Raw genomic sequence first — 14,760 nt, 5'->3', positions numbered from 1 at the left:
AGGGCCTCGTCATCTCCTTCGAGCACCATTTGTTGTTGGAAATGGTAGATGTGTTCAATGGGATCAGTCGTGCCCTCGAACAACTTAAAGTTGGGTTGGGTGAACTTAATTGGCTTCTTGGATTTCAGGATGTCTTCCATGAATGGCGATTTGCAGATTCTTTTCGCCGCCTCCAAAGCTAGTTCAGCGGGTGTTTGTGGCTTGTACCCTTTGATAATCTTCTCGATTTGACTGTGCAAATCAGTGTCCTTCGCCCTTTTCGCCATTTTATACGGGTCGGGATTTTTATCTTGATCTTCTACCGTGGCCCTGTCACGGACGCTCAAGTGTGTGCTGCTAGAGGAGTCTCCCTCGGAGATCTCATGTCTCTACTTCCTCTTGCCCTCTTTTGAGTCCTCACGGCAAGCAGTGTTCTGCGCCTTCTCCAAAGCTTTCTCCGCTACCTTTCTTGTTTCGCGCAATTCTTTCATGATTTCCCTCAACTGGATAACAGCAAGGCTTGGTTCCCCATCCTGGCCGTTGGACCTTGTGCTTCCGGGTTGAGGAGTGGACATCGCATTCCCTGGGATAGAGGTGTTTGGAGTTCCCTGTGCAGGTTCAGTCATATTTATGATCAACTTTGCGAGATTCCCACAGACGGCACCAACTGTTGGAGCAGGATTTCTTTCAAGAAGAAATACCTCCACAGGTTCTTGACTGAAGTCCGCACGCTTCCTTGGTTGAAAGAGAACTTCGGATTACGTTCCCGAAATCGAACGATGGAAAGTGGGTGAGTACCTGCAAAAGTCACTCCGACGCTCAAGTCAGTGTTTGTGCAACGTACTCTTAGTGTTCAGTTCAATTTCACGTACCTTTGCTGGAGGTCTAGCTGGGTTTTTATAGCACTCCGAGGTCGTGGGTTTAGCCCCACTTCCCTAGCTTTGCGCATCCCGTCCTCCACTTCATGGTAATGGGATCAGACGAGCAATTTGTGTCTCCCTTGTTCCGCACTCCTCTAATGGGTGGGAAAGTTTGCTCATCCCACGTCCTTTAGTTGTGGCATATGGGTTAGGCCATGATACGTTAGATTTGGTCCCCACAGCCTCCCTTTTTTGAAAGATGGCCTGGATAAAAGACGCTGAATCCTCGGTACAACAAAGCTCATCGTCGACGGAACAAATGTCCTTGAACAAGTCTATTCCGCATAGGTTCGAATCGGCCAAACTGAACGGCAAATAAGTCGCCGTACGGCGAGCAGTGGAGAGATGAACAAAAGTCGCAGGATCGACGAAGCGTGTGATATCCCACCCCCAACTAGCCAAATTGTCCTCCAACCAAGCAATTCGATCCTCAGAAATGAGGTATCTTTTGTCCGAAAGAAGTTCTACCAAAAGAAGAGGTTAGTTAGACCTCAAAAACACAACACGCTATATTTCAAAGACATAAATATGTATACCAGGTTTTGGGCCAAATGCCGACGGGATAGGCATGTTAGACATCTCAGGCGCCGCCCACTCCCCAGTGATTAAGAGAGGTTGGTTTTTCCAGTACTTGGCGGAAGTGGGCTTACAAGTAAATACCTTTTTACCAGGCCCGGACATAAAAAAGAAATAGTGACTTTTCCCCCTAACACAAGCCAAGTCGTAGAGGTAAATGAAATCCTTAAAGCTAAGGGACACACCCCACTTCAAACCGAAGGCTAGAAATCCAGATATGAGAAGGTAAGAATTCGGGTTTAGTTGCATGGGGTGAATGTCCAAGAAGAACAGGAGCATATGAAAAGGGGGATGGAGCGGGAACCTAACATGCTCTAAGTGGGTCGGCGAGAGAATTAAGGAACACCGAGGGATACCGGCACCAGTGTACATATTCGACCCCAGAGGACGAGGACTGACCCCTACATTGTCGGGAACACATCCTTTGGTGCGAGCCTTAAGTATCTCATAGTTTGGTGGGACACCACCGAACTTGGGCCAAATCTCGTGGCTCCACATGAAAAATAGCAAAGATGAAAGTAGTACTTACTGGGTGGTGGCAAGAACAAGAACCCTTTGGCGAAGTTCTCAAATGCACAGAACACTTTCCTCTCCTTTTGCGCCTAGAGCTTATATGTGAGGAACAAGAGCAAATGGTTTTGCGAGCGAATGTACCTCCATCAACCGAACTTTTATAGCAGGGGCGAAGATTGGAAAAGTAATTCACATAAGTCACGGGAAAAATTTTGTCAAAAGCAAAAGGTTGGATGTGGCCGGCTAAGATATTTGCCTCAGGCCCTGACAACAAAGCCTGGTATGATATGACAACTCGAAATTATTTCTACCCAACGCATGCATTCCCCTGGTAGAAAGATGCATGCACTCAGCAGGTGTAGGCAATAAGTAGTGCAAGGTACACCTACGAAGCTAAGCTTGTTCACTCCTTCACGCAAAGACTAGAGCATGAACAACTGAAGCAAAAAAAAAAAAAAAAAGTCGTGAACACCTTGGATTGGCAGAGAGACCGTAGGCACACGGGTCCAGAAGGACAACCAAGAAGCATGGGACCCACCGAATTGGCAAAAGCCCAAACCCAAGTGGGGATGGGATCCACCAGATTGGCAAAAGGCCACACCCAAGTGGGGATGGGATTGGCCAAGAGAGAGAATATGGGACCCACTGGATTGGCAAAAGGCCACACCCAAGTGGGGATGGGATCGGCCAGGAGAGAGAATATGGGACCCACCGGATTGGCAACAGGCCAAACCCAAGTGGGGATGGGATCGGCCAGGAGAGAGAATATGGGATCCACCGGACTGGCAAAGGCCACACCCAAGTAGGGATGGGATCGGCCAGGAGAGAGAATATGGGATCCACCGGATTGGCAACAGGCCAAACCCAAGTGGGGATTGGATCGGCCAGGAGAGAGAAACCAAGAGGTATGGGACCCATTGGATTAGCCAAGGCTCAAAACCAAGCGCATCCCAAACTGTTGTTGGGATTGGCTAGGAAGGAGAAAGCATGGAGCATGGGGCCCATGGGATTGGCACAAGCTCAAATGGGATCGGCCAAGAGAGAGAAACCAAGAGATATGGGACCCATTGGATTAGCAAAGGCTCAAAACCAAGCGCATCCCAAACTGTTGTTGGTATCAACTAAGAAAGAGAAAGCGTGGAGCATGGGGCCCATGGGATTGGCAAAAGCTCAAAACCAAGAAGGGATGGGATCGGCCAGGAGAGAGAAACCAAGAGATATGGGGCCCACCGGATTGGCAAAAGCTCAAAACCAAGCGCACCCTAAGGGATGGGGTCAGTTAGCAAGGAGAAAGCAAGGATCAGAGGCCCATCGGATCGGCAAAAGCTCAAAGCCAAGCGCACACCAACTGGGGTCGGTTGGCAAAGAGGAAAATGTGTAGGGGCCCACCGGATCGGCAAAGGTGTAGAAATCCATAATAAAGAGAAGGGTCCACTTGCGCATGGGATTGGCTATCCGCATTTGGATACTCCACATGGGAATATGACAGTCCACAGTTGTTGACGCTTGAATAGTTTGCAACATGCATGAAAATTCATATTTAGATATTTCACATGCAAGATGTGGAAGCAACACGCATGAGTAGGAATCACATTTTTGGATATGACTAGCAAGCCCAAGAAAGGAAAGGTATGGCTCATTTTCGGGCTCAGCCATGAGCCCACCACGGCAGCATGCGCCCAATCCGAAGAAACCACGTTCCAAAATACTACTTAGATCATTTTTCCCTCTCCACCCGCGAAGCGTGTAGAGAGGAAAAAAGGGGGGCACTGTGGAGACCAAATCTAACGTATCATGGCCTAACCCATATGCCACAACTAAAGGACGTGGGATGAGCAAACTTCCCACCCATTAGAGGAGTGCGGAACAAGGGAGACACAAATTGCTCGTCTGATCCCATTACCATGAAGTGGAGGAAGGGATGCGCAAAGCTAGGGAAGTGGGGCTAAACCCACGACCTCGGAGTGCTATAAAAACCCAGCTAGACCTCCAGCAAAGGTACGTTAAATTGAACCGAACACTAAGAGTACGTTGCACAAACACTGACTTGAGCGTCAGAGTGACTTTTGCAGGTACTCACCCCTTTTCCATCGTTCGATTTCGGGAACGTAATCCGGAGTTCTCTTTCAACCAAGGAAGCGTGCGGACTTCAGTCAAGAACCTGTGGAGGTATTTCTTCTTGAAAGAAATCCTGCTCCAACTGTAACTGAGGCCTTTCTTTTATGCTCGAAATCTTGTTGAGGTTGTTAGTGATTAATTGAGTAGTTCAAAATTGAGGGAAGTTTATGAATTCTTTATTATCATTCTCACTTGTGAGCCTAATATGATATTATTTGCATCAAGTGGCGGTTGTGGTGTTTATACCAACCCAGTTTATTTGTACACCTCCTTTTCTACTTAGCCTTTCATGAATGTTATCGTGTCAGTATTTTTGGACTTTGGTATGTGACATGTTTGATTGCATGAATTCTGTTTTTGTGTATGCTGAATGATTGGGATATATAAATGCTTGTTTGACAGGTGGAAGATTTTGGGAAATGAGCAATTTACAGGGGAGACTCTGCTGAATTTTCGGCAGAAGTCTAACTTGAAGTAAATTTGATTTTTAGTTAGAAGGGCAATTTGGTCATTTGTGTAGGCACCCACCAGGTGTCGGACAAGCACAGGGTTCGGCTAGGTTCCAAAGTGAAATTTGGGTCGGGTCCTGTCACATACGACTAAGCCCAAAACAAAACAAATCCATTAACTATATCTGGGGATGGCAAAAATTCCCGCGGGGGCGGGTCCCCGTCGGGTTCCCAACCCTAACTGAGGGAGGTTTCGAGGCCAAATAGGTATCGGGTATGAGGATCCCCGAACTTGAAAAATTCTAAACGGATATGGGGAGGGGATGGTATTGGTGTCCCCATCCCCGAACCCGGCCCAAAAATATATATGTTTATATTTAAATAAATAAATAAATAATTATAATATTTATGTTTAACCCTAAGTGAACCTCCCTCTCGTAATTCTTCCTTATCTTTTCTGGAATTTCATATTGATGTGATTTTGAATAGTTGAGTTGAACTTTATAGTTAATTTGGATGTGTTGAATAATAATTTAATATGAAACTTAATGTTAAAATGTATGACAAATATTTTTTATGCAAAAAAAATTGGAAATTCGGGGCGGGTATGGGGGATAGTCCCTCGATGGGGACGGGGATGGGGATTTCCCGAAACCTATTAAATGGAGATGGGTTCAGGGACGGAGGCGGGGATGGTATTGTCATACCCGGCCCCTACCCGAACCGTTGCCATCTATATCCTTATTATTTTCCATGTTATTTGATTGTTACCAAATTTTCCCAGAGAGAGAGAGAGTGAGGCAAGTCACAACACTTGATGCGCACTACCACACAAAAGGTAAGTCACAAAAGGAAAAGGCAACACTTGTGTTTTCTTGAGGATGGGGAAAGTGGAAGAAAGATTATGTAAATAAATAAGAGGATGGGGAGGAAGTGGGGGAGGTAGAGGTTCTAGAACCCCATCTGTATGAGCATTTGCTCTCTTATTCTAATTATTACCTCTTCTAGAGTTAGGTAGACCCAAGGTTGTCCAAGCCATACACAGGACGCAGATCAATTTTAAAGAACGAGGAATAGCCGTGAAGTGGTGTATATGATGATGTAAATGAGGTCTGGGGTTAACTTAGGATGGGAGTGAAAGGGGAATGAAGAAGATGTAAATAAATAAGGAAGAGGAAATGAGGGAGGTAAATGGTAGATCGGTGGGTTTAATTTTAGGCTTGGGAGGGGAGTGAAAGGGGTAGGGATTACTCTTGCATGTGCTCTATCTTCATCATGACATTGCTATTCTTAGTTATGGAGGACATCGGAGAGCAGAGGTACTGACCTTGGCCAGGCACAAAAGAGGGCTAGATTTTCTTACGAGTAGAGTGAAATTTCAAATTTAAGTTTTGGCTTGGGGCCTTTTATACTAGTAGGTGGGTATGGTTATGCCTTTAAGCTCACCATTTAATCTATGTGAGCGGCCTTGCGTCAATGATTTTTAGCTTAAAGCGAGCGGCCTTGCGTTGAATATACTTGAAATGTGGTTGTGTCTAAGGATTTATCCACGACAATGTGTGTGCCTTTTAACCTTTCGCTATCCTCGATAAGGCTTGCCACCACATCCATGTCATCGTCCGTTTCGACAAACAATGTGTCAAGCATGTGAATTGTTCTAGAGCCCGATCTTTATCAGCATTTGCTCTCTTATTTTGGTTCTTGCCTCTTTTAGAGTTAGGTAGACCCAAGATTGTTGCCATGAAGAGGTGTAGATTATGATCTAAATGAAGTATGGAGGTTAACTACGGATGTGAGTGAAGGGGGAAGGAAGAGGATGTAAATAAATAGGAGGAGGAGGAGGAGAAAGTGGGGGAGGTAGATGTAGAGGGGTAGGTATAATTATGGGCTTGAGAGGGGAGTGATTCGGCAAGGGGTTGCTATTGCATGTGCTCTCCCTTCATCATGACATTGCTTTTCTTGGTGATGGAGGACATTGGAGAGCAGAAGTACTGACCTTGGGTAGTAAATTTTCGTACAAGTATCGTGAAATTTCAAATTTGAAGTTTCGCTTTGGGGCCTTTACGCAAGTAGGTGGGAAAAGTAAATTAATCTAAGCCTTTTATCAATGCCCACACCTATGTCTTTTCTTTCATCTCTGCACACGGAAGGGGTCTTGTTGTAGCCGTGTGTTGACCTTTTATATAGGCACAAGGTTGTATTGTAGTCGTGTGGTACAACCTTTCATCTATGTACATGGAGAAGTTATGTTGCAGCCTTTCAATACTTATTAGGGGAATACTAGCCACTAGGAGATTGTACGTAGAATAGTCGAAGGAAATTTAAACTCTCCAAAGAAATTTAAAAACCACAAAACTCATTTTTTTTCCCCGTTTTATCCTGTTACACATATATGGCTTTAATTAATCCACCCACCCATCACTCATTTCTCTTCCTTTATTTCTCCCCAGTGCACATTACTATTTGTTACTGAAGCTGCATATGTGGCCAAACACATGAGCAATATCCCAGAAATTTCGAGTGCACATTATTACACATCCGGAAAAAAAAAAAAACCAAAGATAAAATAGAGAGAATCTAGTTAGAATACTTGAAATTACACACCAAAAATAAAATAAAGAGAATTTGGTCAGAATACTTCAAATTACATAACAAACTGTAATAATTAAATTACTCATCATTGATGTTTTCTTCCATCTCCGTTGTTGCTGCCTTTTGAGTCTTACCTCATGTCTTCTTCCACATAATTAGAAGAGCTTTCTGGCTTACTCAATAAATAACATATATAAAATTAATTATAATGATACACCTTAATGAAGTCGAAAGAAATTTAAACCCTTCATGTGATTAATGAAGTCGAAAGATACTTGAAAACCACAAAACTCTTTTTTTTTTTCCTGTTTTATCCTCTTACACACATAGAGCATTAATTGATTCACCCACCTATCACTTCGATAAATAAAAAGAAAGCAGGGATGCACAAATATAATTGACATACTGCTTCAAGTTTGGCAAGAGCAACTTCCAACTTCAAAGAAAGCTGATGGTTTTCATTTGCCAACGCCTCAATCTGCAAATAAAAGGAAATAACCCTTGCAGATTAGACAGATGAAAAAACATGATAGTACATATGCTTATGAGAATAACCTTTTGGGGATCTGCATACAAGCTTTTGTGCACTGAAGCTGGGCTTTCACAGAAGTCAGAGTTTTTATTCCTTGCCTGATTTCACAACCAACAGTAAAAGAACATAAAAATAAAGGCTTCAAATAAGTAATGCAACTGGATAGAACTGACTAAACACAAAAGCTAATTATCTCCCTGGAGGAATGCACTACCTTTGAGTTCATTGTTTCCAATAGTTGTACAAGATAGTCAAATTTTTCTTCCATGCTTTTCTCCCTTGAGGATGACCCATGCATGTTATGAGCAGGCTGCTCATCTTCACTTTCACCTTCGCTATCAGTTATATCTTCAATCACATGCTCCATATTCTGATTTTCAGTAGGCACAATACGATCTTGGATACGTAAAGATCGCCTAACAACAACATCATAGCACTTTGGCCTTTTCCTATATGTTTTGATACCTTGTTCTTCAATTGGAAGTATCATATTCCCTTTGGCCTTTTCCTATATGTTTTAGTACCATGATCAATAAGTAGTAAAATGAACTAAAATATGTAGAATTTCAGCCAAAAACTCTTCCTTCGTTTCTCCTCGAGTGCACATTACTATTTGTTATTGAAGCTGCATATGTGGCCATGCATATGAGCAACATCCCAAAAATTCTGACTTTACTTTATTACACCGAAAATAAAATAAAGAGGGATAGGTCTAAACACTTAAAATTACACACCGAAAATAAAATAGAGAGAATGGTGTCCATATACTTCAGATTACATAACAGACTCTAGTAATTAAATTAGCCGTGTGTCGCAATCTTTCATATAGGCACATGGAGGCGTCATGTTGTAGTCGTGTATTGTTGTAGCCATTCATATGAACATGGAGCAGTCGTGTTGCAGCTTTTTCAATAGTTATTAGGGGAATGTTAGCCTCTAGGCTACTATAGGTAGAGAAGTCTAGGGAAATTTAAACCCTCCATGTGGTTAATGAAGTCGAAAGAAATTTAATAACCACAAAACTCTTTTTTTTTCCCCATTTAATTCTCTTACACAAATATGACATTAATTAATCCACTCACCTATCACTATTTTTTCTTCCTTCATTTCTCCCTGAGTGCACATTACTATTTGTTACCGAAACTGCATATGTGGCCAAACATATGAGCAACATCCCAAAAATTTCGACTACACATTATTATGCCGAAAATAAAACAAAGGCGGATATGTCCTAATACTTCAAATTTCACAGCGAAAATAAAGTAGTGAGAATGTTGTCTGAATACTTCAAATTACATAACAAACTCTAGTAATTAAATTACTCATCGTTGATGTTGCTGCTACCTCTGTTGCAGTTGCCTTTGGAGTCCTCCCCCGTGTTTTGTTCCTCAAAATCAGAAGAGCTTTCATGCTTACTCAATAAATAACAAATACAAAATTAATCATAATGATCTTCCTGTTGAAGTGAGTCTCCTAATTAATCAAGGAGATTTATTTCCTTGATTAATTAAGGGATTTACTTTCCTATTTTATAGATTTATTTCCTTGGTTAATTAAGGGATTTACTTTCCTATTTTATATAGTTGTCAAATCATTGTATAATTAGGAGATACTTTCCTAATTCTTTACTGGATCTAATTCCTTGTAAAGCACTCATGTAAACTCTTATATATACCTCCTTATGGAGAAGAATAAAATAAGAACCTAACATATTCAAAACCATATTCATATTTTAGCATGGTATCAGAGCAATCGATCCTCGGTTGTCTCTAAGTTCTCATATCAAAATTTCTCCTCCCCTCCTCTTCAAGGGGGGGAAGGGGAGTGAAAACAGATCTGTTTCTCTTTATCATGGAGATTTTGCCTCTTTCTTGACTCCGACATACCCTTCTCTTCAGGGGGAGAAGAGAATTGAAGAGAAGTTTCTATGTCCTTAGCCGTGTTCACAGGATTTCTATGTCCTTTAGCCGTGTTCACAGGGTTTCTGTGTTCTCTAAATCCTCGTATCATCGTATCGCATTCCTCATATCCTCGTATCGTATCCTCGTATCCTAAATCAAATTCCTTGTTTCAGATTCAGATCTAAACCCGAATCCCTCGTATCGAATTCCTTGAAACACGAACCCGTATCCTTGTATCCTGAATCCCTGAATCCTGAATCCTGAATCCCGAAACAAGGAATCCTGAAACTCTGAAATCTGAATCCTGAATCCTGAATCCTGAATCCTGAATCCTGAATCCCGAAACCCTGAATCCTGAAACCCTGAATCCTGAATCCTGAATCCCTGAATCCTGAATCCTGAATCCCGAAACCCTGAATCCTGAAACTCTGAATCCTGAATCCTGAATCCTGAATCCCGAAACCCTAAAACACATCTTTTTTATCTTATTCTTAAATCCTTCCGCTGCCATGGATATCGTATCCAAATCCGAATCCGAATCCAAATCCGAATCCCAACCTTCCAACCTGAATCCGAATCCGAATTCGAATCCGAATTTGAATCCCAACCTTCCAACCTGAATCCAAATCCAAATCCAATTCCTACATCAAATTCATCAAATCAAATTCCTAAATCAAATGTCGGTCGCTAGTGGAAAGCGATCGCCCCCCCCCCCCCCCCTCTTAGTTCTTCGAACACGGAGAATCTGCTTCAAAACTTCCAGTCGCCAGTGGAAAGCGACTGGTAGTCAGAGAAGCTGTTTCAAACCGACCGGTCCCCAAAATCCTGCGACCGGTCACCAGAGGAAAACGATCAATTTTCTCCATGCTGTCAAAATCAGGAGGAGGAAATTGAACCGTCTTATGAGATTTTGTCCGCTTCAGCTCCAGCCCCACACCTGAGGATTGTGCAGGTGGTAAAGTGGGGACAGTATCAGTGTTGTTGGAGTGGGCCCTCGGCCCGTTAACCTAGAAAATTTGACACTTCCATGACCAAGGTAAATGGAAATTATAAATACTCAAAAAAAAAAGAAAGGAAAGGAAGAGAAATGCTATTCCAAGTCCCCCAAACCGTGGAAGTCCTCCAGAGAAATATTTTCCATCCACGTTGAAGTCGATATAAGGCGACTCTTAATCAAAGTCTTTTTTGATGACTCGGAATAAAATTTCTGAACAAAAAATATTACTTTTTCTCCTCCCAATCTTCCGCCTCAATAATATTTAGCTTAAGGTGAGCAGCCTTCCCTCGAATACTTGAAAATGTGATTGTATCTAAGGATTTATCCACGACAAAGTGTGTGCCTTTTCACTTTTCGCTGCCCTCAACAAGGCTTGCCACCACATCCATGTTATCGTTCCTTTGGACAAACAACGTGTCGAGGGTGTGAATTTATTATGGATATCGATCTTAATCGGCATTTGCTCTATTATTCTTATTCTTGCCTCTTCCATAATTTGGTAGACCCATAATTATACATGACTTACGCAGGAGGCAGGTCAATTTTAAAGAACGAGGAATAGTTATAAAGAGAAGAGAGGAAGAAAGAAAAATAGAAGAGAGAGATGAAAGAAAGCGCAAATACAATGTTAGATGGAATAATGAGGTTACTGCCGAGGATATGGAGGCTTATAGGATGAAGAAAGTTCATGATGATGATCCAATGAAGGATTTCCTCAACTGATGGAACCCTTCTCTCAAAATACATTCAAGGTTGATATCATGATGTAATGGCATTGCTCCTATACCGAAGTTTTGCAAGCTGGACTTCTTGAACTCGTAGTTCAGATGTGGCAGAACATGCTGGGCTGGAGCCTCCATCTTTGATTTGCAAACCTCTCAGTTGTGATCACTGTAAGCTAAGTACGGAGGAACCTGTAGTTATATTGCTATTACATGAACTACCCTGTGTCATGACTGAAGAAATTTGAGGTACCACCCCAAAACCAATTGGCAATGGGGGCAGTAGCCTAACTCCTTATAAACCCAGGCTAGGTCCCTTAACTTTTCAATGTGGGACAAGTACTCTCAACACGCATTCGCACGTGTGGCGAACTTTCAAGCCTAACACGCGGACAACACATATTTGGTGGCGTGGGAGCACGTGTGGCCGTTGGGCCCAACACATGAAGCCTTCCTCTAATACCATGAACAAAGTTGAGGTTCCACCCCAAAACCAATTGGCTAGGTCCCTTTAACTTTTCAATGTCGGACAAGTACTCTCAACAATGACATTACTTTGAATTAGCTAATTATGTTGCTGTTCTGGACGTTGTGAATCAATTGTTCAAAAGCAAAACTGCAATGATTTTCTTCTCTTATTAGGTCACCTAATGTATCAACATGAAGAAACATTTATTTAATTTAAAGTGTAAACTGTGAACATACTTCCCACTAAATAAGCTGCATAAGAAAGAAAAGAACCCAAAGTTTATACAGAAGGGAATGTTGACAATAGACAAAGCTGGAAACATGGAAAAGCTTGTCTACCACCTAGAAACTCATTTCCATGTTTTAGGGGAACACAAGGGGAACACAACAAGCTGGAAACATTGAGACATAATTCATGCTTTGGAGATTGTAATTTATTGTAAATGAATTGGGGTTGTAACCAACGGATGGCTATCTAGCTATGCCTATACTTGTAGATATATATCCAATATGTGCAATGAGAAAATACTGAATTGTATTCTCTGCAAACCTATCTTATTTCACATTCCCTACTTCAACAATTACACTATATTTGGCATGGTATCAGAGCAATCGATTTTGGTTGCCTCTGTATAACCTTGTTCCTGCCTAATCTCTACCTATCCTTGCCCATAATTTGCTGTTATATTGTTCCTATCTCATACTTTGCCTTGCCTCAAAATTGATCTTGATCACAAGCCTTATTTGTGCTCTTGTTTGCTGAAGTTTTAAGCTATTTCTTCCTCTACATCTCTTTATATATTTACCTCATGGGTGACACCAACGACTCAATCAACTCCACCAAGATCGCTTCTCCATCTTCCACCCTACTCTCCAACTCCGAATCAGGTACACGACCCACTACATGGATAATTGACACAGGTGCCACTGATCATATGACTTTTGACTCTACTATGTTTTCCACATTATCTTCTAAGTCTCGTCATCCTTACATCACTAGTGCCAATGGAGTTCCTTCTAATGTTGCTGGTGAAGGAACTATATCACTTTCCCCTTCCTTATCTTTATCTCATACACTACTTGTTCCCTCCATCAATTGCAATTTGCTGTCTGTTGGAAAATTACTTGACTCACATAATTGTTATGCCACATTCTATCCTTCCCATTGTATTTTTCAGGACCTCACGACTCACGCGACGATTGGGCATGGTAAACGAAGAGGGGGGTTGTATTCCTTGACGGTCTCTTCACCACCAAGGGCAGCTCATACTCATGGTTCTAGCTCACAAGCTCGCAATCAACACCAGATTTGGCTTTGGCATCGTCGCCTAGGACATCCATCCTTTGGCTATCTTCAACATTTGTTTCCGTCTTTGTTTCGTGGCTTAGATAATCATCAGTTTCAGTGTGAAACCTGTGTATTGGCCAAAAGCCATCGAACTGTTTTTCCCTTAAGTGATAATAAAACAGAATTCCCTTTTGATTTGGTTCACTCTGATGTTTGGGGTCCTGCTAAAGTTTCTTCCAATGGCAAAAGATGGTTTGTTACATTTATTGATGATTGCACTCGCATGACTTGGGTATACTTACTAGCTCATAAAAGTGACGTTTCCGCTGCAATCCGTGAATTTCATGCTATGATTACTACACAGTTCCAAGCCTCCATCTAAGTATTCCGGTCTGATAATGGTGGGGAATATGTGAACAATGTCTTGGCACAATTCTTCCGAGACCACGGCATCATTCATCAAACCTCCACATCTTTTACTCCACAACAAAATGGTGTCGCAGAGCGAAAGAATCGATAATTACTTGAGGTTACTCGTGCATACATGCTGGATAAATCAGTCCCTCACTACTTATGGGGACATGCCCTTCTTTCTGCAGTCTATGTCATTAATCGAGTGCCTAGTAGTGTTTTGAAGTTTGAAACTCCACTGAACACCTTGGCTCGTCACGTCTCTCTTCCTACAGTCCTCAAGTTGCCTCCTCGCATTTTTGGTTGTGTTGTATATGCTCATGTTCCATCTCATCAAAGAAGTAAACTGGACCCTTGTGCCATTCGTTGTGTGTTCGTTGGGTATGGATCAACTCAAAAAGGATACAAATGTTACCATCCTCCTACTCGTAAGCTCTTTGTCACCATGGATGCCACATTCCATGAAGATTTATCATACTTTGAAGCTTCTACACCCCCTTCTCTTCAGGGGGAGAGGAGGAATGAAGAGAAGGAAGAAAAAATTCAAGAAAAGGTTCAAGAAGAAACTCAAGAAATTCAAGACAGTCAAAATACAACCGGTCGCAGCCCAGAAACGACCGGTCTCTTTTCCACAGATTCAAAAACGACCGGTCGCACGGACCTCAGCGACCGGTCGCGTGACTCCAGCAATTCTGAAGATCGAATCTGTCCAAATACGACCGGTCGCATCCCAGAAACGACCGGTCACTTTTCCACAGATTCAAAAATGACCGGTCGCATGGACCTCAGCGACCGGTCGCTTGACTCCAGTGATGAAATGCCAATCTGCCCGAAAGCGACCGGTCGCTCAGAACCATGCGACCGGTCGCCGATCCCCTGTGAACTTGAAGATAGCTATTTGGACAGCGATAAAGACACTGAAAAGTTGTCGTTCTTATTTGGTGACAATCCCGGAGGAGACAATCCAAATGTTTGCTGTGATCAACTACAAAATACAACCCCTCATTCTCAACCATCGGACCAATCGTCTCATGAGGAAGAAACACTCGAGGTAATTCCCGAACCACCTAATGCTATACCATACACTCTCCCACCTAGGACCACTAGAGGAAAACCCAAACTTCAATATTGTCCTGACCTTACTGCCAAATCTAAATATCCCATTAATAACCATGTTTCAACTCATAGATTGTCAAAGTCATATGCATCATTTGTCAATCAATTATCTACTGTATGTGTTCCAAATAAGTGGCAGGATGCTATAACAGATTCTAGATGGGCTGAAGCAATGACA

The 14,760-nt window shown here is 42.3% G+C and overlaps 1 protein-coding gene across 1 annotated transcript; it reads right to left on the bottom strand.

Moving 5' to 3' along the window:
• Positions 1–368: 368 nt before the first annotated feature.
• Positions 369–8,169, bottom strand: LOC110760811 (uncharacterized). Its single transcript, XM_088248614.1, has 4 exons — positions 7,894–8,169; positions 7,703–7,777; positions 7,554–7,625; positions 369–587 (listed from the first exon to the last, which is right to left on the bottom strand). Exons 1-4 carry the CDS (start codon positions 8,167–8,169, stop codon positions 369–371), a joined length of 642 nt encoding a protein of 213 aa, XP_088104740.1.
• Between the last annotated feature and the right edge of the window lie 6,591 nt (positions 8,170–14,760).

This window comes from Prunus avium, chromosome 2 (genome assembly GCF_965620075.1).
Source record: "Prunus avium chromosome 2, drPruAviu1.hap1.1, whole genome shotgun sequence".
NCBI lineage: Eukaryota > Viridiplantae > Streptophyta > Magnoliopsida > Rosales > Rosaceae > Prunus > Prunus avium.
The sequence above is the reverse complement of the archived record's forward strand: the minus strand, read 5'-3'. Positions and strand labels throughout refer to the sequence as shown.

Coding starts and splice junctions, on each gene's coding strand:
- LOC110760811 (XM_088248614.1), bottom strand. CDS start 8,169: ATGATACTTCCAATTGAAGAACAAGGTATCAAAACATATAGGAAAAGG. Junction 7,626..7,702: donor TGTATGCAGATCCCCAAAAG/GTTATTCTCATA, acceptor TTTTATTTGCAG/ATTGAGGCGTTGGCAAATGA. Junction 588..7,553: donor CTCTTGCCAAACTTGAAGCA/GTATGTCAATTA, acceptor GAACCTGCACAG/GGAACTCCAAACACCTCTAT.